Below are 25544 nucleotides of genomic sequence, written 5' to 3'. Positions count from 1 at the left end.
CTACCTACCTACCTACCTACCTACCTACCTACCTACCTATCTATCTATCTATCTATCTATCTATCTATCTATCTATCTATCTATCTATCTATCTGGTGGTATTCTGTAGACCAGACTAGCTTCAAACACTTGGCAATCTTTTTACCTCAGCTATCCAAGTAATGGGATTAAAGGCATATCCTAGGAAGTCCAACTTCTCTGTGAATCATGCATGTGAATGCGTTTGTATGCATGTGCACATATGTGCCTGTATCATGTAGAAGCCAGAGGATAGCCTTGGGTGTCATGTCTCAGGCACCTGGTTTTGAGATGCCCTCTCTCGCTTTGGCTTTTATGTTTCTCACTGTCTCTGAGTTCTGAGCATGGAACTCAGGTCCTTAGTCACCATGCCACATGAGCATCGCTGGGCATATCTGCAGTGAGCCCGAAATTACCTGAGAGTTTAGGGAGGGGGAGATGGTTTAGTAGACAAAGTGACTGTCATGCAAGCATGAAGACTGGAGCTCTGATCCCTAGAAGCCACAGAAATGCCAAGCAGGCCTGGTGGCCTCAATATACAGGAGACAAAGATGAGATTCTAGGGACGAGCCATTAAGCTAGACTGGAGGAAAATGGCAAAGTGCCACGCTCAGCAAGAGACTCCACCTCAAAAGATGAAGTGGGGGAGTAACTGAGGAGACTGGCATCAACTTCTTGCCTACACACACAGCCCTATACACTTCAGTTGCAGACAGATACACACTTATACATGTGAACACGCATGGATTCAGCATCCACACTCACACACTCTCAGACTTATCCAAACTTATACATGTGAACATACACACACGAAATACACACACCCACACTCTGGAGGATTTTCTCTTCCTCTTCTAATGAGGCAAGGCAAGGACAGTTCATAGGCTCCAAAGCTGTTTAAGCCAAGGGCTGCAGGGCTCCCATGTCAGTGGAGGACGCCATTTAGCCAGTTCTGCCACGCCTCAGGAAGCGGTATCACTCCCATCACCATGTTCTGCAATACCTGGTTAATAATTAGCAAGTATACACAGTCTCTCTCGTCTACACAGAGCTATCTCATAGGCTGTAGGCCCAAAACCTGTCCCCCAGGACTCTCAGAGACCCAGAGTACTGTCGGAGAACCAAAGGATCCTGCTGTCCCAATCTCCTCTTTGCTGGGGCTCTCTTCTGATTCATTTCATCTGCGACTCGTCTTTAAATTACTGAGTGTCATTTATCTACCGTGTAGATTATGCATGGCCAATTTTCCAGTCTAGGCTGTCTCCTCCCTGCCAATCAGCTGACCCCCAGGTCAATCGGCTACATCAACCAGCTGGTATGTGCTGAGGGAATGCAAATTAATTTTTCGTATTACGGTAAGAAAATAAAATTGGGAAGGCTTAGCTTGCCAAGGCCCTATCCTGGCCATGCTTGGAACAGACACAGCCCTGTGTGTTGCGGGCTGCCTCTGACATCTGAGCTTAGTTTCTACATGACCTAGTCCTGTGAGCCTCCATCCCCAGCCCAGGCCACTGGCCACTCTAACCACAACTGCTTTTTCTACTTTCTCTCCCTGGAAATGTCTAGGTGCCCAGGGTGCCACAGTCTTTGCATACACATTGGTTCTATTCCTAGGACACACTTGTCCATCTTTCCTGGAATGGTCTCCCCCCTCTTCTAAGAAGCTGCATCGGCCCCCACTCCTCTGGTGACATACAAAGGGGACTTATGACCATCTGAGGATCTGAGGCAGGGAACATGGCTCAGTGGATAAAACACCCGTGGTACCAGTGAGATCCCAGAGGTGGGATCTCAGAAGCCAGGTTAAAGCTGGGCAGGTGGTGGCCCACCTGTAAATTGTGCATTTTGGAGGAAGAGACAGGGGATGTCCATGGTAAGCCATTCAGCTGGTCTAGCTGGCATCGGGGAGCTCTTGGTTCAGTAACAGTCTCCTGTTATCCCTAGGCAGAATTCCTGTTGCCATGGTTCTCCCTGCCATCTAAAACTGTCATGTTTATTTTTGTCCATCCTGAATCCTGCTCTCCTCCTCTATCAGCATGGAGTTTCCAGGAGGAAGGGTACCCTCTGCATCCCATTCAGTCCAGCCCAAATCTCAGTGTCTAATAGAGCACCCTGCGCTGGACAGCATTCAGACATCCCTTTGAGAAAGAGTGAATCTGTGAGCAGCCTGGATCTGTGTGGATAAGCTTTGGTGACAACATGCCTACTCCTGGAGAGCATCTTGGGCTTTGTTTCATTTTCTAGTTGAGACAGTGGGGGTGTCACCTGGTGATGATGGTAACCATGGCAACAACAGGATTTCAGCACCTCTTCTCCCAGTCACTATTAGCTTCCCTTTCCCTTCCTCCATGATGTGTGTATATGTCCTTAACACCTCTGGCCATTGCCAGAACTTCACAGCACCAAAACTTCATCCTCATTAGATTGACTTATGCAGACTGAGCCCCTTTAATCTATACTCATAAATCAATGTCATCGGCCCCTGGCTTGTCTACACTGCTCTTCTCTGAACTCTGACCCATTTGCTGATGACTTTGTGGGTGGCCCAGAGTCTTTCCTGCATAGTACTGCACACACACTATCTTCCAGGAGCACAGGAGCTATTCTGACAGCATCTCCCTACATAAGCGTCCCCTAGCGCACCCTGCCTGCCCCTCCTGCAGTGGGCTGTCCCCAGTACACACTGATTGGATCTATGCCATTGGCTAGACATAGAGACAGGAGATGCTGGCTGTCTGCCTGGAGACTACGAAGAGACCCCCCCCCCTTTCCTCCCACCTTGTTAAGCACTCTAACAAGCAGGAACCATTGGGAAACAAACAGATGTTAGGTAGCAGAATTGTTTTTCTGACCTTCTGCCCCGGAGACTATTGATTTGTGTGTCGATAGAAAGCTTAGGCATTTGTTCCACAATAGGACCTGGCCCTGAAGATGCAACAGTGCAAACACAATCAAGATGGGAGATGTAGCAGCAGAGAAACCAGGAGGTGGGAGATAACCTCTGGGGTGCTGCTGCAGGTCCAAACCCCAGATCCTAGAGACAGCAAACACTACAGCTTTCACTATAAGGAGAGATGGGTTTTTTCCCCTCCATTCTGCAAGTATTAAAAAGCTGCATTTTGCTCATACTCTGACCAAAGGGTAGGTGGCAAGAATGACTAGTGAAAAGAGAGAAGAAAAAACCCCAAAAAACAAAAACCACCACCAGCAGCAGCAACAACAAAAACAAACAAACACAAAAAAACTTGTATTCCTCTTCAGTTTTCAGGGAGGAAAAAAAGAAACTATGGCATGTTGTCGTGATGGTCAGGGTTTAAATTTCTTTTTTTAATTTGAGATGTGAAACACACAAGACCACGCTCGTGAACTTTCCAATATGCAAATGCCCCCACAACCAGCACTCAGGTCAAGCCTAAAACAATTTCAGACGCCTGGGGCTCAGGAGTGCTTGATCCTCAGCACTTTCATAAAAGCCAGGAGTAGGGGTGCACACTTGGAACCCCAATGCTGGGCTGTAGGGAGACACATGGAGCCCAGCATCACGCTAGCCAACAAGAGACTTTGCATGGAAAACTAAGGTGTGGAGGGACTGAAGAGAACACCTGCTATAGATATCTGGCCTTCACATGCATATGTGCGAATGTGTATCTGTAATCACATGCACAATTCACACACACGCGCGCGCAGCTACCTAGAAGGCTCCTGGGTACCTCCGCCCAGTTGTAAGCCTCAAGGACAACTGTGGCTCTTGCTTCTTTTATCTTAATTTGAAGATTTTTTTTAAGTCCCATAAATAAATTCTCTTTGTGTGTGACACATTTAAACTCATACCCATTTACATGGACGTCTGTGTGGGAGTCCATCCTTTCCCAAGCTGTGTGGTACAGAATGAACAGTCTATAGTTTATTTACCCATTCTGCTGTAGACAGACATTTGGGCTGGTTCCAGTTTGAGAGAATTATGCACAAAACCGCTCCGAACGTTGTTATATATGCATATGCAAATGAGCGGACCTAAACACTCCATTCTGTTGGAGAAGTGCCCAGAAACGGAACTGACGGATCACAGCTCAGGCATATGCTGAGCTTTAATGGAGGGTGTAAAAACCGCCCGAAGCAGAGGTTCTGTCGTGCATTCCCATCGCTGTGTGGGTTCCAGTTCCTCCTGGTCCTCCCCAACACTCGGGGCTGTCCTCTGGTTGGTGTGTCATAGCGCCTCCTTGAGGTTTCAGTGTGCATTTTCCTCATCATGCTAGCCAGAATCTTTGTTATTTATCGGCCATTTTGTGAAGCAACAGGAGGAATCTCTCTCCTCTCTCTCTCTCTCTCTCTCTCTCTCTCTCTCTCTCTCTCTCTCCCTCTCTCTTTGTGTGTGTACATGCATGTGTGTGTGCATGCATGCACAGGTGTACATAGGTGTGTGAAGGCTAGAGGCTGAAGTCAGGTACCTTCATCTATGGCTCTCCACTTTATTTTATGTATATGGGTTTCTTGCCTGCATGTATGCTTGTGTACCATGTCTATGACTAATGCCCAGGAGCCAGAAGAGAGCTCTAAATCCCCTGACACTGGCGTTATTAGCACTTCTAAGCTACCATGTGGGTGATGGGAATTTAACCTGGGTACTCTGAGAGAGCAGTCCGTGCTCTTAACCTCTGAGCTGTTTTTTTTAAGCCTCTGCACCTTTTTTTTTTGAGATGGGTGGCTCACTGAAGTCAAGAGTTTACCCAGTGGCTAGACTGGCTGGGTCTGATGCTCACGGCCACCTATCACTCTAGCTTAAAGGGACCCCACACCTTCTTCTGACCTGCAGGCACTTGGAAGCACACGGCACACACATACCTAAAATGACGTCATGAATCTTTGAACCAAAACAACTCCTGGGGCTGTAGAAATAGTTCAAGAGGTAAAGTCCCCACTGTGGGGTATATGGTGCTGAGATCATCCCTTAGCCTAATAAAAATCTATTAATCTAAGATAGACTTTGATTGCTTTCTTCCTGTGTGCTTCAAAATCTCCCGTTCACATCAGTCAAGGGATTTCCTGGCCTCTCATAAAGCTTCCTACATGTACTTTCTATTGTTGTTCTTCCTTATAATATGGTTTTGTTTTTAAATTTATTATTATTATTATTATTATTATTATTATTATTATTATTATTATTATTATTATTTATGCCTGAGTGTGTCATGGTACCCATGTTGATTCTCTTCTCCAAAGATGGGTTCTGGATTTTGAACTTGGGTCACCAGCCTTGAGCAACAAATACTTTCCCTGCTCAGCCATCTCACAGACCCTATAATACGTTTTTAGTATTTGTCTCAAGTATGAAAAAAATCTCACTCCGAAGTTCCTTGCAAAGAAAGGTCACAGATACACCACATCACTATTGGCTTAGCATAGCCCTGCACTCTTCCTGGCTCTCAGTGCATTCTCTGAGCCTCTGGGTATGACCGGAGGGCAAAGAGACCCACTCACCGAGCAGCTGGTTGGCAGAGGAGGTGGTGAGGTTGAACTGCTGTTCCAGGTACTTGCCCAGGAAGGCAGCGAAGCCGGCCACCACGGCAATCTCCATGCAGGCAGCCAGGACGATACAGGTGAACACGGGGTTTGAGAGCAGGTGCTTGGTGACCTTGGGGATCACTGTGGGGAGGGACAGAGAGCAAGGTCAAGGTCACACGTGTTGAGTGCCTACTCTTGAGACCTCATTAGAGACTCCTTCTTGATTCATTCTTGCCTGTTTCTTTAAACAACACCGAAAGGCACTTGGGTGGCTCAGGCCAGAATCTTTATCTTTATGTAGGTCATTTGTAACTTTGAGAACTCTGGATTCAAAACACACCAATATCCTACAAAGGAAGCCATCTTCTACTAAAACAGGCTGCTCTATCTGGCTTCTTCAATGCCACAACTTCAGGGGCTCACATGAGATAGTCCGGTATCTTTTAAGGAATTACAAGATTTTTTTTTTTTTTTGTCCCTAACTCCACTCCAAAAGGAAATCTGTTTGGGAATTTTTCCCCCAAGGTGAAAACTGTTACATATATAAGTTGTATACATCAAATTATTTAGGTATATGTCAACATGCCCAATATATGAGCAACATTTAGAACTACACTCTGTATGCACAGTCAGAGAATAGGTTTAACGTCATCAGTGTCAAGAAAGAAGTGAACCTCTCATCTTTTACAAAATAGTATGAACCAAATCAAGCCTTCCTCTCAGCTCTTACCTGCAGGGCTGGCGCAATCCATGGGGGGCTGAGCTAACAGCCTTGATTTGATCATACCCTACATAGTAACTAATAAGATCAGCTTAAAGGTTTTACTGCTCAAGCGTTTACAGTAGGGAGAACCATAGCAGGGAGTCTGTGATTTACAGTCTGGTACTCTAGGTTTTGGTCTACTTCTTGGTGCTGGGACAGTCCCAGGATGCTTGACCTTCCCTCCCCATTCCCAGACCTTGTGCCCCCCTGAGCGGCATCCACATTGTATTGTATGCTAGGTCTTCTTCATCTACCATAATGCTCTTCTCCTAAACGTTTACCACACTCATACCCCGCCTCCCAGGTACACTTTCCTCATTGCTCAACCTAACCTGGAAGAGGTTCCCAGACCACTGTAGGTGCCCAGGGACTCAGGAGAGTTGGCTTGCAGCACGCACTCCCTGGAGCTGTGCACTGTGTTCCATCTCAGCAGGGCCTGACAGTGGTGTGGAGGCCACGTGGTCCCATCTTATTTACTCTGGTCTAAATTTGCATTACAGTATGGTTTCGTAAGCCAGCAAAACTTCCTCTTCTATCGGTGCTGCTAAAAATTGGAGATTGGTTTCTGTACTTTGAAAATAAGTACAATTACTTAAGTTTCTAGTGAGTAGAGTTCTTGGCACATGGTCTTCAATCAGCTCTCCTCAATTAATGTATATATCCCGGATGATGCTAGGTTAGCCCCATCTTTTCTGCACTGATGCCTTTCTTCCTTCCTTCCTTCCTTCCTTCCTTCCTTCCTTCCTTCCTTCCTTCCTTCCTTCCTTCCTTTCTTTCTTTCTTTCTTTCTTTCTTTCTTTCTTTCGTGTGTTTGTGTAAATGCAGATGCACCTATGCCAAAACATGCATATGGAGGTCAGACTTGGGAGTCAGTACTTTCCTTTCACTTTGAGATAGCTATCTCCTTCTTGCCTTCCTACCACAGGTTAGCAGGCCTGCAGGGGTTCTGGGGATTCTCCTATCTCCGCCTCCCACTTCCCCGAAGTTAGATATTTGTGCCATTCATCCAGCTTTTACATAGACTCTGGGGATTCAAACTTAGGTCTTTAGACTTGCACGGCAAACACTTTTACCAAGTAAACCATCTCAGACTCTACACATTTATTTTGGTGTCTGTACCGGACACCAAAATCTACACACGCTCAAATCTATTATATTACATACTATTGGTCTGTCACTCATGCCCATTCTTTGATGTACCGTGAGTCTTTTCTAAACCACTAACATCAAGTACAAGGCGGATGCTATGCAAGTAGCTGCTAGAGCACATTGTGTAGGAGATTATGATAACGACAAAGTCTGTACTCATTCAGTACAGATGCAGTTGTCCGTGGCTTGCATTTCAAGCAGCAGTTAGTTAGGTCTGCGGATGTAGAACTTACACAGATGGAAGCCAGTGGTATTTACAAAATAATTAACCAAATAGAGCTGATTCATCAAGAGCTATGGCTTAAGACAAGCAAACTTGATTTCAAGTAATTTGAAGACAAGTCTTATTTAAATCATAAATAATTCTCTATAAATAGTAAGGTGAGCTGTAGGTTACAGCCAACACTGTCCAAGTGTTGTGCTGTGATTAGACTTGGGGCTGGTTGGCAATGGGGCTCAGTTAGTAGAGTGGCTTGCCTCGCATGCACATAGCCTTGGGTTTGATCTCTAGGGCTGCACAAAACAGGCTGGCAATCTCAGCCCCTGGGAGGTTGAAGCAGGAGGATCAAGATGGTTCTCAGCTACATAATGGGTTTGGGGCCAGCCAGCGATCCATGAGACCCTGTCTCACACACACAAAAAAGGAGAATTCTATTTTGTTATACTCATAAGAAAAATGAGGCATGGTGACAGGGTCTACTTGTTTCTCTTTGTGCACATGGAAAAGATCAGATGCAGAGACTCATGAAAAGTCAGATTAAGTATTAGAAAAGCTCAGTAAAGTGCCTGTGGCCATATAAAATGAATAGGTGGGCTGGGAGCCCAACCCTGCACTCCAAGGTGACGACTGAGCCAGCTGTCCTAAAGAAGAGAGCTAATTACACAGGCTCAACTGCATCTCCTAGGAGATGAAACCTCCAAATGGCCCATCTAATTAGAATAAAATAATAATAGGAGACACATAAGTTTTTAATAATGTTAACAGACAAGCTCAATGCATCAAAATGACAGAACAATAGGCCAGGGACTGGCAGATATACAAAACTTAAAATTTTTCATCTCTGGGAAAGACATCAAGTTTCCAAAGTGAAACTCTCCAGAGGTGTGTGTGTGTGTGGGGGGGGGATTTAAGGGTTTAGTTACAGCACAGTGCTGGACCAGATGAGTGGAAGCCGGGATTACTGTGGACTGAGCCCTGAATCCCACATCCAAAGGAACATAGTCAATAACCAGAGTCGATGGCCTCGGCTGTTCTGCTTGTGTTTCTGAGGCTTTAGGAAGGCAGCTTGAGGGTTAACGGGATGTTCAAGAAAAAAAAATTAAAGCCAAAACTTTACGAAGTCTATGAACCAAGACGGCAAACAAACAGCTTCAAGCCCTCAGACTTCATGCCCGCACACTGTGCTTAGAGTTTCCTGGTCTTTATGGGCACGCTGTGTGTATACTTTACACGCCTTTAAACATTTATGGCAATCTGACTTTTCAGAAGTATCATTTCAAATAAATGCCCAGGAGTGTTTGCTTTTAAAATCTGTGTTTAAATGTTAAGAAACTTTCCTTTGTTAAATCCATATTGTTTTAAAGTATTGTACAAATACTCAGAGAACTGTTGACTCGGCAGCGTTTAAAGTGGAGCTCAACAAATACGGAAAACGAACACAATGGGCATAAACAGAGGGTGATTTGTTCTTTATGGACAAGAGTGCTTTGGGTATCAAGACTGGTAAATCACTGTTGAGGGGCCAAGGTAAACTTGAGACAGGGTGTGCCAAGCACGAGGCTAGTCTGTACCCAGAACCAGGGACTGGTGGGTCATAGCCACACACTGTAGGGAGAGCAATCACGTGGTCGCAGCAGCTCCCTGGAATGGGTGACTACGAACCTAAGTCCTGGCTGCTGTTGTGTCACGACAGACACCACTGTTATTTAGTCACTGTGCTCTTTCAGATGACACAGAGGTTCTGGAAGCCCTGCCAGCAGTGAAGCGGCAGGTTCGGGACAATCCAGATAGATCTAGGATCTCTGCCATGCTTTCACTGTAGGCTTTATTTCCTCAAGGGGAGTGCAGTCTCTGCCGAGTGGGATTCCAGAATAGAAGCTTTGTATTCCCCTTGGATCACACCACCAGGAGCCTCCCACAGCAAAGTTTATCTGGCTCCAAGATGACACTGGCGATGATGGTTTGAGTCAATTAGCACATTTCTGCAGACCTCACCATGGCCTTAATCTTCATTAGATTCTTCATGATCTGTTTCAGGGTAGGAAGGGCTCTGGCCCCATGAAGATGCAATTCCGGTTAATAGAACATTTCTGTGTTTCTTCAGGCTTTTAATTATTCTCGAGTTCGTTCCACTCTGCAAGAAGAGCTCCTAGTTAAGACAGGAGCCTTCCTGCTTGCCTTAAGGCCAAACGACTAACTTCTCCTTGAATTAGATGTGAAAATGATTAAGTTCAAGAATCACTGGGCTGGGGGAAGGCCTGGGAGGCCTTATTTGCCTGACCCTTTTCTCTCTGTAGCCAAGCTGACTGGCTTCCTCAAGTTCTGCTCTCTTCCTCCCACGTTCAGCCTCCCCTGCACAATTTTATCGCAACAACTTGCAGCCATCAAAAGCTGACTCCCTTTTCACAGGTTCAGCCCACCTTCCAGACCCCAGCTTGGAAATGAGGCCTTAGTTAGCTTGGCTTTAGGGCTGTCCTAGTGCCCCAAGCAGATTGCTAAACCCATAAAAGTCGCCCTTTCAAGGAAGGAGTGGCTAAGGAGTGGCCCAGATGAACAGAGAGTGGTGAACCAGGGTCATAACAGACCACTGAACATCTGCAGCCTCCCTTAGCCATTTAACTCTACATTACTGATTTAGCCTTGGTACTGGAGCTGGGGTCTAAGGGGTTGGATTGAATCATCTACCAACCTGGGAAACCTTTCACGCTCTCACTGGGAGCCCACTGCTGTCACCAGTAGGATGGTACCATCTTTGAAATAGCACACGGCAGCCAGCTCCATGGAAAGCAGGCTGTCTACTGTGAGCCCCCAAAAGACATTCCTGAGGGACAGAGGACTGTTGTTCATTTATGGGTCATTTGGGGACATCCTAAGGACTAATGTCATTGGGACTTTGTCTATGTGGCAAATGCCATCCTAAGTGTTCATCATCAACTCACAGACTCACAATAAACATGATCTTAGAACCATGGAATGCTCCATTTAAAAATGGGGAAACTGAGGCAGAAATGGTCCCACAATTAGAGCAACATAGCAGAAACTCCAGCCACAGCACCAGCCACCACTGCACATTGTGAGAAGGGTGTTGTTCTGTCCTGGATTCTCTGAGCCACTATTGTTAGTATGAAGATTAAGCAAGCAGGCTGGTCCTGCCAGTAAGAAGTAGAGTTTCACTCTCACAAATAGTAATGTGTTAAGAAACCATGACCAAGGTACCTAATGGAAGGAAGGGTTTATTTGGGGCTTACAGTTTCAGAGAGGGAGTCTATGACAATTATGGGGGAGATCAGGATGGACCAACTCATAGCCTGAGTGGTAGCTGGGTTTGTCAGCCCACCAATTCTACCTCATCCTCATCAACAGGAAGAGCTCTTAAGCATGGCCCTAGCACGTTTACCCTGTGCAGCAAGCAGCAAAGACCCTCAGGGGCAACCCACACCTATATCATGAGGGTGAGCCCTACGGTGCTCCCCACTCAAGGTGTAGGGACCGCTCTCCTGGGTGCTGCAGCTGGCAAGGGGCAGGGTCTACTCTCTCACCTGCCACAGATGGCAAGGGGTGAGAGGGGCAGGGACTCTTTCCCCTGCCCTTGCCACCACAGCGGGGGCAGACCTCCCGCTTCCATGTTCTCAGGGCTGGCTCACCCATGCCCCTGCCAACAGGGTCAGCTCTACTATGCTTACCAGATGAGAGGCAGGATCTATTGTCCTGAGTCCCGTAGCCAAGGCCACACTTACTGATCCTTCCCAAACAGTTCCACCAACTGGGGACCAAAGTATTCAAATGTATTAGCCTATGGGGGAATTCTCTTTCAGGCCACCTCACTGGGAAAATGATCTGGCGTAGTGTGTGCCTGGAACTTGGTGCAAGATTTTTTTTTTGAAGAAAGGAGTTCGGAAGGGGGGGGGAGGGGAAGAAATAAAAGACAGAGTTGAAAGAAGAGCTGAGAACCATAGAAAAAGATGTGGCTGAAGAAAGTCGTGCCACATCAAGTCAGGGACCATGCTCGAAAGAGGCAGGTGCTATGGATTTACATTTTGGATTGAAGACTTGGTAGGTCTGGGACTCATCCCTACCCATCTGCAAAGATGAAAAGAACCAAGATCAAGAAGCATGTGATCCAGCATTCCTGACACATAGGCAGGAGCTCAATGAAAACCAAGATGAGCAGGCAGAAGCAGGACCAGGTAAGGAATCCATGGCATTTGTACAGTGTGGCCTGGAGTCACCAGGCTGGCTTTGGTAATTCACCTCTATGAGTGGACTGTTGAGTGGCAGTTGTCAGAAGACTGGGGCAGGGTTCCTACGGCCATGGAGATAGTATGTTGAGTTCCTGGGAGTCAACATTGGAGCCGAGGGTTTCCCTAATAGAGGCCCCTCTTCCATAGAGCATAGCAAATCAACAGGTCAGGCTAGGAATCAAGTATCTTACTACCCTCCCAAGACTTAGAGGAGGCCCAACAGTGGTTCTTGTGATGCTCCATGGAGACCCCACCAGATTAAATTTAGTAATCTACACTTAGTAAATTACACTTAGTGTAATCTAGAGCCTAATGTTTTTCTAAAGGCTGAGTGGCCATGAAGCATTTCACAACAGGTAGGACTCAAGAGAACAGAGGAGTGGAGAGAGGTGGAGAAACAGAAATCATAACAATTGGATGGAAGGGTGGATGAAATGAAGGAAGGAGGAGAGAAATGGGGAAATATCATGATGGAGATACGAGAGTGATTCTAAGACTAAGACCACATCCTGGGAAAGATGGAACATTACGATGTTGCAACCTCCCCCCCCCCCCCGCCTGTCCTCCATGTGCCCAAACCAGAGCTGCCGTTACTGGCAACAGTGCCTCGTCTTTCCCAGGTGAAGAGCTACTGAGAGCAGGGACGAAAAGACAAAGGCGCCATGTCTCAGAAGAGCGTATGTCAAACAAACGCAGGAGACAGAGAGGGTTAAGGAATCCAGTGACTAAATGAATAGATCAGCCTCAGAGGCCTGGAGGGGACCGGTTTGCAGGCTTTTGAGAGACAAGGGCTCACTTACTGCCAAACTTAGGGTGATTCCCACAGGTTCATGTCTGTGGTGGAAGTGGGACAATTAACTCAGCCAGGTAAATGACACCTTGGCTCTGGGGCATGTGTCTCTTCTCACTCCCACTGACGGTTCTGGAGTTGTCTAGATCATTCCCTTGGTTGAGAGTAGAAGAAAGCCCAGGTAGAAGAGGAACCCAGCAGTGACTAGGAATATTCTGGAAGCAAACATCTACTAAACACTGGCCTCAGGCTGGCTAGCCTCTGGTTGCAGCTATAGGTCTGTTGTGGCCATACCAGTCAAGATGAGCCAGTTAGCTGGTGTCCGCCCTGACCTCTCTTGTGGCTCTCTTGTGGGAACTAGCTCCCAACTGCCCCATCCTTAGAAAAGATAAGGCACAGGGCAACACTTTCTTTCTCTGTAAGAAGAAAAGTGTGGCCCTGGTGAGCAAACAGAAAACTACCAGCCCCAAACCAACACTTAGAATGAAACCTAAGTGTGAGCTGGTGTGTGTGTGTGTGTGTGTGTGAGAGTGTGAACTGGTATGGGCTGGCCAAGGCAGCCATAGCCAAGAACTGATTGATTCCACTGATTCTTTTGGGACCACCAGGAGGGTCTAAGAGAAAAGGCGTGGTGGGGCCACTCACAAGTCTACTTAAAGCAAGAACAAAGAGTCAGACTATAGCTCCACAGTGGTGTTACCCCAGGGTCTTCCGTTTCTATGGGTGGCCTGAGAGGTACAGGCTTACCCAGGGAGGACAGAGACAACAGGAGGAAGAAGGCTCAGAGGCAGCTGCTACTTTTTTCGACCCAAGCATTGTAGTTTTCCAAGGCAAAAACAGCAGCGAGAAAATGGCTTAGGCAATAACAAGTCTCAGAAGCAAACAGGCACCTCTAATTCACGCCTGTGTCTAAAAACCTCCTCTGTGAAAATGCATTCTGTCCTGCTGCCATACAGGGCTCGCTGTACCTCCTAGTTCTTCTGGAAGTGAAAACCCAGAAATGTGAGAATTCTTTCCTGGAAAGTTTACAAAGACAAACAGAAGCATTCTGGTAAAGCAAGCTGACACACAGTCTACCTCAAAACTGAGCCCCTACCCCCTACCCAGCTTGCTTGCAGCAGGACCTCACGACACTCAGGTCACTGGGGGAGCCCATTCTGTCCCAACTCGTTTGTGACAGAATTCTCTCAGCACTTGAATTTATGTAAGCTCAACTGTGGGGAAGGAGCAGGGGTGGGTGGAGGAGGAGGTGCTCTGATCTTCATGGGGACTCATGGGGACCCGGCAAGGGTCGTCCTTGCCTCTGGTATTCATTTCCAGTTAGGAATTTACTTAGAATCACTTCAGGGACTTTCAGATATCATCATCCCTGAGCCTCTCCTTCTTGCTTTGCCTCAAGGGAGCAGACTTTCCCGGAGGGTGGATACAAAGTGGTATTATTGCAAGACGCCATACCGGTAGAGTTAACTCAAACTGCTGGCAAGGAAACTAGGGTTGATCAGACAAAGTCCAGACACTTTCATCTGAAGGTCAGTGCCAAGGCATTGATGATCCATTCATAATGCACCCGGGACTTCTGTTTCAGGTACCAGACACTCTGCTACCCATGGGACTATCCCCATCTGACTTCTACCACACTCTTTTCTAAATCACACACAAACCAGATGCCCATCTCCTAACCACACCCGAGTACATAATGTCCATGCATGCTGCCTCTGCTTGTTCCCAGAGCAAGGTCACTGTCCTCTTCTCTCGTCCTTCAGGTAGTCCTTCAGGGTGGAATCTTCAAGCACACACTCTATGGTCCCTACTACATCCTTCTGAACTGTGTGGGGTCCTTTCATCTCGTACTCTGGACTCTGCAAGCCTTTGCTAATGGTTACAGAGGTAGTATAGTCACAGCCATGCAGCTATGAGAAATCTGGATTAAAATGAAATCATCCAGCCTTCCATGGAGCTGGCCTTCTCAGAGCTGTTAATGGGCTGATATGAAGCATGACCCTCAAATGGGGAGAGATGGTTCACCTGGTAAAGAGCCTGCTATGCCATCCGGACCTGAGTTCAGTCCCCAATATCCATGGAAAAGAACGTGGCATGGCAGTACATGTATGCTGGCTAGTCTTAGGTCAACTTGGCATAACTAGTTATCTAGAAGGAGGGAGCCTCAACTGAGAAGATGCCTCCAAAAGGTCAGGCTGAAGGGTAGCTTGTAGGGCATTTTTTGTTTGTTTGTTTTTTGATTTTTGGAGACAGGGTTTCTCCGTATAACAGTCTTGGCTGTCCTGGAACTCTCTTTGTAGACCAGGTTGGCCTCGAACTGAGATCCACCTGCCTCTGCCTCCTAAGTGCTGGGATTAAAGGCATGCACCACCACTACCTAGAACATTTTCTTGATTAGTGACTGATAGGGAAGAGTCCAACCCATTGTGGGTTATGCCACCCCTGGGCTGGTGGTCCTGGGTTCTATAAGAAAGCAGGTTGAGCAAGCCATAAGGAGCAACACCCCACCATGGCCTCTGCATCAGCTCCTGCTTCTAGGTTCCTGCCCTGCTAAAGTTCCTGTCCTGACTTCCTTCTGTGATGAACAGTGATATGGAAGTAGAACCAAAATAAATCCGTTTCTCCTCAACTTGATTTTGGTCGTGGTGTTTCATCATAGCAATAGTAACCCTATTGAAGAAACACGCTTGTTATGCTAACGCCTGGAAGGTGCTGAAAAACAACTCTCCCTGTGTCTTGACGGCTAGCCAGTCTAGATAATTCCACCAGTTCCAGGCTAGTGAGCACCCTATCTGAACAAAAACACAACAACACAATAAAGAAAACAACAACGACAACAAATCGGCAGATGGCTCCTCAGGAATGACACATGAGGTTGAACTCTGGCCTCTGTGTGTACGTGCACATGTGCACATGTCCGTCTGCACACACATATGAACTTGCCTTCCCGCTACAATGTGATAAGGTCATGGACAGGTTTCCACCTGTTTGGATAGCGACCGCTTTCCCACCGTGATGTTGTTCTGGTTCAAAGACGTCCCTCTGGGAAACGCTACTTTCTAAAAGCTATTTCCTTTGCCTATTCATTCAGCCAACATTCTGACACGCCAACCATGCCTGGCATCCTGCTGCATGCCCTCTTCTGTTCGGCTCAGTGGCTTTGCTGAAAGAGCCAGAAGAGAGCATCACATGAGTGGGTACTCCAGGGCTGGCTCCCAGCAGGCACCCCACGCTAAGAACACTATGAACTCACTGACCAGCCTGGTCCCTGGTGAATCCTAACCAGAGCCCTGGGACCCAGAAGGATGCGAGGCATAGCCTGTCACAAGACTGCCAGGGTTTGGGACAGTAGATTGGTTTTTTTCACCATGGAAGCAAGAACGCAGAATTTCACAGTACTTCTACAGGATGAGAGAGGTCAGTTGTAGAGACAAGTCACGTAATAGGCGGCATTCAGCAGGCAGCACGAGCATGCTCAGACTACCAGGCTCTTCAAACACACACTTGAATGAAAGGTACAGGTGCCCAATAAGAAAAGTAGAGCAGAAAGCAACTGCTGAGTTGAGAAGGGATGCAAGAAGCCAGGGCTGGAGCGGGGTCCAACAGACCCTTCCTGGCACAGGTGGGTCACTTGTGGGCTTATGGAGGCATACAGACGTGTACAGCTCTTACTGTGTGTTCCCAGGTAGGTCATATGGAAGCCACCACCTAGGATGCTTCAAGGAAACAAAAGTGCACTGGGCTTGGTAATGCCCCTTCCATGATCCCTTCATTCCTCCCCTTACCACAGGGGAGGATGTAGCACAAGGGTGTCAACAAAAATGGGAGTCTCCACCTTCATGGAAGTACAAAGGAAGTCATATGTCACCCGCCAGAAAGTAAAATGAAGCCATGCCAGGGAAGGGGTCCCTCCAGTAAGTCAGGGAGCTTCCTCAGTGAGGAAATAGAAAGGGTACAAAACAACAATAACAACAACAAAACCCAAACCACAAAACTCTGAAATACGTTTCAATGATGATTCCAAATAACCGCAAGCTGCCAATGAAGATGAGGCATTATGGATGGGTTTAGGTCAGGAAGGGACCCTGGGTGGACAGCAGCTGGGGGAGACCGGGGACAGGATCCAGCCTTTGAGGTTTAGCAGAGAAGGGCCACTGAACACAGTGCTGGGCCGGGCTGGGCCAGGGTGACATCTTTTTTTTTGCTTTTCAAATGCACTTTAATCTGTTTTCAGGTGTGTACTGGTCAGTGTAAACAGGAAACATTGGAGATTTCAGGGGAGGGAGACGATTGCTGGTATGTTGGTTTTAATTTCAAAAAAAGGGGAAATTTTGACGCTGACAGTTTGGACTGACAGCAGCTTGGGGAAGGGTTAGAGTAAAAAGGAAGGGGCTCCCCAGGCAACACCCCTTCCGCCAGGGCATCTGGTCCCAATCAGTCTCTCTGGAGGACAGAGCTGTCAAAGTACAACTGGGTAAAGACAGCGCCAACCACCAGACTGCAGGGTGGCACTGTGCCATGGAATGCCGGTCTGGGTCTCAGGAACCAGGTGCTCCGTGGGGCCAGGGTAGTCATGCTGGTTCCTGATTGCCTGGGTATGCTGCTAGAAAATCAAAGACGGAATCATTTCATGGTGTTAGGAATCTGGAAAAATAAAAAATCATCTCAGCTAGAAAAGGAACATCCCATTGGAGCCAGCCAGAGGATGAGAAGAGTGGGGAGGCGGTTTTGGTGCCATTGAGGCAGGTGGCCCGGTGACAGTGGTTGTGGGTAAGTGGTGGTGATACCAGGATCACTTGCTGTGGGTACAGTGTCCCCTCAGGGCCGGACCACAGGCTCCCAGGGTGACATCTTAAGGCAGAGCTGTGTTCCTCTCCCAATGAGGCTGCACTAGAGAAAGTGCACAGGGCTCAGCTGTCTTTTCAAGGACATCGAGAGGCCACTTGTCTGTCGGGTGTGTGTGTGTGTGTGTGTGTGTGTGTGTGTGTGTGTGTGTGTGCATGTGCGTGTGTGTGCACGCATGCGTGTGCGCTGCAGAAGGGCTGAGACAAGAGCCCTCAGCTCATCTTCTGTCTGCCCCTCTAAAGATCAAAGTCAGGGCTCACTCTGAGTTTTCTCTGCAGGTCAGTGACCCACCAGACTCAGCAGGGAGCAGGGGCTTCCTTCCTTTTCAGCTGCAGCCCCATTGGAAGCTACCTTGTTTTAGGGGACATCTGTGCTGCTGCAGGAGACAGTTACAGTATACACTGCTAAAAGTTCACTTAGCACCTGGTGATGCCACTTGTTTCTCTATGAGTGTCTACATCATGCCAAGCTTACGGAGACAGGCTTTGCTTTCTCCACACTGATTCAAGTGCTCTTCCTTCCTTCCCATCTCTAAGTTTGATTTCCACCTCTGTAGAACAGTGCCAGTGGCTCACAGGGCTGGAGAGATTCAATGGGGAAATGGATGAGAACCAGCATTTTCGTTGTTGTGCTTGTTTATGATGGTGGTAGTGTGTGTGTGTGTGTGTGTGTTCAGGCACTTCTATACAGACCAGAAATTGATGTTGAGTGTCTTCCTTATAGTGCTCTCCATCCTCCATTCTGAGATAGAGCTGCTCACTGAATCTGGAGCTTGCTGATTCAGCTGGACTGGCTGAGAGCCCCATGGCCTTGCCTGTCTCTACTTCCTGATTATGGGTGTGTGTGCCACTGTGCCTGGCATTTTATATGGATGCTGGGCATCTGAACTCAGGCGCTTAGGCTTCTGTGGCAAGCACTTGACTGAGTCATGCTACCAGCCCCTGCTCTGTGTGTGTGTGTGCGTGTGTGTGTGTGTGTGTGTGTGTGTACGCTCGCGCGTGCACGTGAACAGACACACATGCTAGCAAAGTGTTCATTTGTTACTTCATTCATTAAAAGGGCACCATTTTCATGACAGGCACTGCCTCGCACTGTAAATAAACAGATGCATGAGAGCTTTGTTCTGGAGTGGATGCAGAGCATCACTCTGGGGGGACCAGACTACAGTGGGGACGTAGTAGGAGGGGCTTTGCAGAGGCTAAGCCGATGGTAGGGCAATGCAGCTGACCTTGTCCTGAACACAACAAGGCATGCACCTAGAATGGCAATGCATGCGTGCATACATGCATGTGTGCATGTATATACATGTGTGACACGCGTGCACTCAAAAAGGGGTGGAAAGACAGACACAACCCAACAGTGCATCAAGGGGAGAAGGCTATTTGAGGCAAAACGAAGAGCAACAAGGGGGTGTTCCTGATGCACTGCACAAATCACACAAAGCAAGCAGATCAAGGGGGGGCGCAGATCATTTCACTGGGGATCCAGATCCTGCCCATCAAGGCTTCCCAGGTGATCTGGGACAACTTAAAAATAAAATGCGAAACTACAGACGTGACAGCGATCGCAGCACCCGCAAGCACAGCACATGTTCGCTATGGAAACATGCCTGTGTCTATCACACAGCTGTGGGGGTGAGGTTTAACAGGCAAGCGATGAGCATATTGAGTGTTTATTTTATAAAAATGACTGATTTGTATTTATTTATTTATTTATGTGTGTGTGTGTGTCCACACACACATGCATAAGCAGTGTGCCATGGCATGCGTGTGAAGGGTAAAGGTCAGAGGACAACTTGCAGGCATCAGTTCTTTTTGCTGACCACGTGAGTTCTGGGGATGAAACCGATGGGGTGAGAGGCTTGGCAGCAAGCACCTTTATTCAGTGAGCCACCTTACCGGCCCTGGGTTATCTATTACACTCTCACGGAGCGGTTCTCCCCTCTAGGCTGCCTTTCATTAATTCTGCACACACTGTACAGCTACTGGGTCCAAGAGTGTCATGCCCCATGCCAATATATATAATGTATTGGCATAAAAGGGGAGGGAAGAAGAGTACCAGGCGCCAGGATGAAGGTGACGGTGAGGGCACCTCAAGTATGGGGTCACTGGGGCAGAAGCGCCCCAGGGCCAAGGCTTAGAAGCGAAGACAAAGTGGCGTGTTGAGATCCAGCATTATGCCTGGGTTTGGCAGCCTCCCACCTGGGGGCGACTCTGCAGCTTAGTAAACCCAAGCTATGTGTGTGTCTGCTGTCTGCTTTATCAAAGTGTTTATGGGATAGGTGCTACAAGCTGGGGGCTTCCAGGCTATTCTGAAACCAGAGTCCATGCTTCCCACCCCTCATCTTCCGCAGAGAGCTGCAAACTCAGTCAATGGCTGGCTCTGTTGGCGACAAACACCCATATGATGACAGGGTAAGCACCCTGTATACAGTGATAAATAGGACAGCTGCTGTAGAGAAGAAGCCAGATCCCCATGTTAAAGCCAAGTAGAGCTAAATGTCGTGACCAAGGTGCAAGGAGGCACAGTGGGGTAGAGGCTGAGCTGAACTGGAGCTCAGGACGTCCCACTCCAGCCAGACAGGCTACTCCGTGTCACTCTCAGACACCGGGAAGGCTGCATGTTGGGGTTGAAGGCTGCTCCAGGCAGATTTTCTGAGCATGGCCTGGGACTCAAATAGATGGTGCAAGAAGAAAAACCTTTGTTAAGCTCCAAAGAGATGCATGAGAAATGGCCATTAGTATCTGAGAGGCCATGGCCCTACCACAGCCAGGGTCTGTGTTGCTGTCCATGGCTTCTGGTACCAAAGGTTGTGAGGATACCCAGAGTCTGGGCTGCTACCTGAGACCATGTGGGTGTCTGAGAGCCATACCGCCACAGGGGCCATACTGATCTGAGTGGTCTTTGCTGCCACCCAGGACGATGGTGACATCTGGGTCAAAGTTGCTGATGAGGGCCATATCTGGGTCTGTGGTCTTGCTGTAACTGGGGTCAGTGTTGATGTCTATGGCCCAGACATGTATGTGTTGAAATTCCAGGGTCATGGTGATCTGGCCCTGGGAGATCTGGCCCTGTCCTTTGCTGGCCACTGCAATGGGAGAGCTGGTCAAGTCTTCATCATAGGTGTGGAAGAGTTGATCCCAATGGTATGGGAGAAGGAGATCTGGCTCTGCCCCTTACCTTAGAGGGACAGTCCCAGTGGAGGTCCAGACCGACCAACTCGCTCTCACCCAGGTCCACATCCAGTGCTTTGTTATGACCCACCCCAACATCTACCCCATCTATGACTTGCTGGAGCCTGTGAAAGGACCAGTCCTACAGAACCATAGATAGCTGCAGAACCATGACTCAGGCAACAGTAAGATATTCAAGAGGAGTTTCAGTGAGGGTCCATCCAGGATTGATGGCATACCAGAAGCGAGAGGCCTTGAACCGGGCCAGCAGCTTAATACAGTGAACATTTGTAAGGGAAGCTGTTTGAACAAATGGTCTACTGCATGACATGCCACAGCTCCCAAGGCCACTAAGAAGTTTGGACAAAATGGTCTACCTCGTGACACACCACAGCCCCCAAGGCCACTAAGAACAATGAAGAGGTAGTGGAGAGGAGGGAAAGACAGATCAAAGTGGGGTTTTGTTTATTTTTAATTTACATATATATTTTCATTTTCTTGGCAGTTGTGCTGCAAGGGTGAAGAATGTATATGGACTGGGAAATGAGTGCGATTGGGACTCACGATGTGAAATTCCAGGACTCCATAAAAAACTCTGGTTAAGATAGTTTCTGAGAGGCGTGTGTTCCTCTGATACATCTGACAGTGTTCCGCTTATTGGTGCAAAGAGTCCGTGTGGGAACATCAACAGCACCGAAGGCTGCATTGGGTGAACGTGTTCCTGGGGCAAAACCACTTAGCTCATGGGGGAAGAAAGGATGTAAAGACAGCAGGTCCTTCTCTGTGGCCAGCGCTAGATGACGGTTGATTAGCACAATAGTTCACGCCACTGAAGTCCTGCTCTAGGGGAAGTCTTCTGGAGTCACAGTTTTCCTGCCCTGCTGGAGACTCCTCTAGGAGTCCACTGTGGACCAACGAAAGAGGAACTGCTCATCCTTAATGAGAAATCATTACTCACGGAAGTGTGTTCACACCCATGCCATGCTCGAACCATTTCCAATCTAGTGAGTTCCAAACCCATTGACCCAAATGCATACTTCCCAGCCCAGGCCAACTGCTTGAGGTTCATCTTGACTTTGATGCGTCCTCTCTTGTAGCCTGCCTCCTTCTCTTGAATTATAAGTTCTAGGACACAAGCCACTTAATCACGGCCATGTTCCCATCCCCCAGTAGGAGTGGGATACCGACTCCTGAATGGAGTATATAAAGCAGGATGGCTGAACCTTATCCCAGCAACTCTGAAATTGTGACAGCCTGTAGCTCAGGACCCAGCTGAGCTAGGCCCCTTATCCTCCCTGGCCTTCCACAAGCCTGTCACTCCCTGTACCACACTGGCTGTCTTTGATGGCTTGCCGGGGAGGTCTTTAACAGCCCAGTTGTTTCTTTTTTATCTCTGTATACCCAGAGATGAAAGAGAGGGTCTACAAATGTGGTTTGTAGGAGACAGAACTGTCACCTGAACAAAGAAGGAACTGGACAGGCTGCCATGACTGGGGACCAAGGTCCTCTCTCGCCAGAGCTACTCTGATGCCAGCCTGATGGATTATTGTAGGCCGGGGGCTTGAGATTACAGTCAGCTGTGCTCTCAAGATAACAGCAGGCATCGCCCTCCAACTGGCTAGGGACTTCTGGAATGTGGTAGAAGCAATTTACACCCTCATTGAGGGGGTGGTCCCAGCTAAGGCAACCTCCAGGGACATACAGTAGCTGGACTTCTCACCTACTAGTGCATTCCGAGTTTAAAAAGAGGAATTTTAAGGCCATCAATTGGCTCGCAGCACTTGTAGATACCGACAGAGAACATGGGACCAGACGTGACATTAGGTTATTAAATTAGTGTCTTTGCAGAAATAGCACAGGTCTGTCCGGCTCCTCGTGGACTTGCAGGTTTGATTAAGTGTCTCTGCAGGCAGAGCTTTTATTTTCAGGATAATGACATGACAGAAAAACCCTGCACAGTCTTAAACTTGTGGAACCATGGTCAGGGTAATGGAGCAACCTTGTAGCCAGTGTGGAGGGGGACAGGGAAGGACCCTGGGGTCTGTCAAAGGCTGTGGTTATCAAGCGCACGCCACAGGGACACCTCTTCCTACAGGTGCTCACCTTGACTTTGATTTGACCTCTGGGCAATGCTGAGTGGTGTCTTGGCATGTGGCCCATGTGGCTACTAAAGGCTGGCTTAGAAGAGGTGATGTCCATCCATTGTTCTTCCATCCCAACTTCTCTGAGAGGGGGTACGTCAACCTACATCGGGCCCAGGCACCTACCTACACCTAACTGTAGCCAACTGCTCTTGTCTAAACTCCAGCAGGTACCCTGTAGCTACCTCAGTGTGTATGCGTGTGTACATGCATATGAGAGAGAGGGGGGTGGAGGGAGAGAGAGAGAGAGGAGAGAGGGGGAGAGAGAGAGAAGGAGAGAAGGAGAGAGGGAGAAGGACAGATGGACGGATAGACAGGCAGACGGAGGCATGGAGCAGCCCAAGGCTGCTGGGCTATGCTCACTATAGTCACTGCACTAACTTCACCCTCATTTTCTATGTATCATGCTGAAAGCGGAAATGACCCAGAACACACCTTTCTGGGCTGACATCCTTATCCGCCTTTTTGTTGTTGTTGTTTTGCCATTTTGTCAAAGAAAATTCTGCGTCCGATTTTCATGTAACTTCTAAAAAAGTATAGAGCTTTGCTGCGCCCCATTTCTTGATGAAATCACCAGGGGTTCACCAATAAACGGCGGTGACCTTATTTTTGCACTCATTGTGTCTGGTCATAAGTTAGGCAATAAGATTTGTACGTTCAATTACGTAAAACTCTGAAAACCCCCAGTGGTCAGACTTTCCATCACAACACCCCCATGGCTGTGACCACGCAGTTCCGTTCTGGCCACTTACCTCTCAGCTGCTGGAAGCAGGAGGCACTGCTGTCTGGCTCCAGGGGGTGTCTCAGGACCCCATTGCTGGGCTTGGGCCTCTCGTATTCTCTCTCTGGGAGCATCGCCTGCTCACTCTCCATGGCGGGGTCTGAGTGTGGGGGCAGGGATTGTGGGAACCCAAACATCAAGAGGGACGAGAAGAAGAGCAAGGCACCGCAGAGCAGAAAGCCGCCCCACCAGGCTCCAATCCAGCGTGGGTCATCTGGAGTGATGTCCAGGTTACCTGCCAACAGAAAGGGCACCATTTAGTAGAGAGGCGGGGCATGTGGGCTGTGGGGACTCTGCTTGGAGAGAGATGTCCCCTGCATGGAGTTCGAGGGCTGTAGAAATGGGTGAGGGGTTGGAGCTCTGAGCTGGGAAACTATCTTCCCCACGTCAGAGCTCCTGTTTCTCCCATCACCGGGGACGGAGCACGTTTCCCCCTTAATTTCCCTGTCTGCTCCATGCTTATAAATCTGTCTAAACAAAAACAGCGAGGAGCCAGACAGCCGAGGCAGGCTGGAATTGACTCATCTCGCTGCATTGCCAACCCGAGTTCACGAAAACACGAGCAAATATTCGCTATCCAAGGGCGGACTGTCACTCGGTCTACGCTCTCTCACCTGAAACAAACGGCTGGCCTGAAATTTCATCCCATCTCTCGCAGCGTGAATTAAAGCAGGCTCATAACTAAAAAGAGCAGGTGCAGAATGCAATTCAAACAAATGGATGCCCAGGATGCTTGAATGAAAATCCTGCCCTTTTGGAGATTTTTTTTTTGAACTCCATGCCTCAGTTTACAAATCTTCAAACAGATGACGATGACAGCATCTACCTTGCAGAGTCATTAGTAAGGTCCAGAAAACCACACCAGACACGTGTCTGCATACTTGGGGACGACAATCTGTCATTTATGGTGCCTAAGATTCTACTGGCTAGGATGACCCAAGTCTTGAAGATGGCCCTTGGCTGGGCTCCAGTCCTTCATTAGAAAGCTCTGGCATGGCTCTGGTGCTGAAAGACACCATACATCACCATGGCGTTTGGCTACGTGGATCCAGGCAGCTTGGTGCTGGCATGTCTCTGATTTGCCAACCCAAGTCCTGGGAATGAACGGGAACTGCAGCTTACTCCCTGGATTTTGCTGTCCATTTCACAGCTGCCCTGCAAAGCGGTGTGCTCGGAATGAGCTACCTAGAAATGTCTTTTTTAAGCCGGGTAGTGGTGGCGCACGCCTTTAATCCCAGCACTCGGGAGGCAGAGGCAGGTGGATCTCTGGGAGTTCGAGGCCAGCCCGGTCGGTCTACAAGAGCTAGTTCCGGGACAGGCACCAAACTCTACAGGGAAACCCTGTCTCGAAAAACCAAAAAAAAAAAAAAAAAAAAAAGTCTTTTTTAAATGAGAAACCGTGCGCTCCCAGAACTCAAAAAGAGATTCTTGGGAACCTGGAGAATAGTAGGTGAGGCGAGGAATGGACAGCTGGGGAAAGGTGATGGCTGCAGACACCAGATGAGCATTTTTGCCATTTGCAAAGGGCCTCCTGCCTCCCGCCAAGCCTCTTAACACTGGCTATCATTTTCCCAGGGTCTCCTCCGTATCAGGAGTCACACACAGCACGCTCTTGCTGTGTCAGTAAATTCTTCCTATAAACTGATAAAATAGGGTCTTTCACGTCCTCCATTTGGTGTGAAAACTGAGGCTTGGAGAGCCTACGTTCTTTTTTTTTAAATATTTATTTATTTATTTATTTATTTATTATGTATACGATATTCTGTCTGTATGCCTGAAGGCCAGAAGAGGGCGCCAGACCTCTTTTACAGATGGTCGTGAGCCATCATGTGGTTGCTGGGAATTGAACTCAGGACCTTTGGAAGAGCAGGCAATGCTCTTAACCGCTGAGCCATCTCTCCAGCCCCAGACGAGCCTAGGT

General features: G+C 48.2%; 1 protein-coding gene across 2 annotated transcripts in view; it reads right to left on the bottom strand.

The window, feature by feature from the left end:
* The window catches only part of Slco3a1 (solute carrier organic anion transporter family member 3A1), a 282659-nt gene that overhangs the window by 46044 nt on the left and 211071 nt on the right, over positions 1–25544 (bottom strand). For both annotated transcript variants that reach the window (XM_013350234.2, XM_026784286.1), the window contains exons 4-5: positions 23595–23858; positions 5497–5661 (exon numbers count right to left, since the gene is read on the bottom strand). In XM_013350234.2, the coding sequence (XP_013205688.2) occupies positions 5497–5661; positions 23595–23858 (429 nt within the window). The remainder of the gene's footprint in view (positions 1–5496; positions 5662–23594; positions 23859–25544) is intronic.

This window comes from Microtus ochrogaster, chromosome 22, assembly GCF_000317375.1.
Source record: "Microtus ochrogaster isolate Prairie Vole_2 chromosome 22, MicOch1.0, whole genome shotgun sequence".
NCBI lineage: Eukaryota > Metazoa > Chordata > Mammalia > Rodentia > Cricetidae > Microtus > Microtus ochrogaster.
Note: the sequence above shows the minus strand (reverse complement) of the source record. Positions and strands in the feature narration are given on the sequence as shown.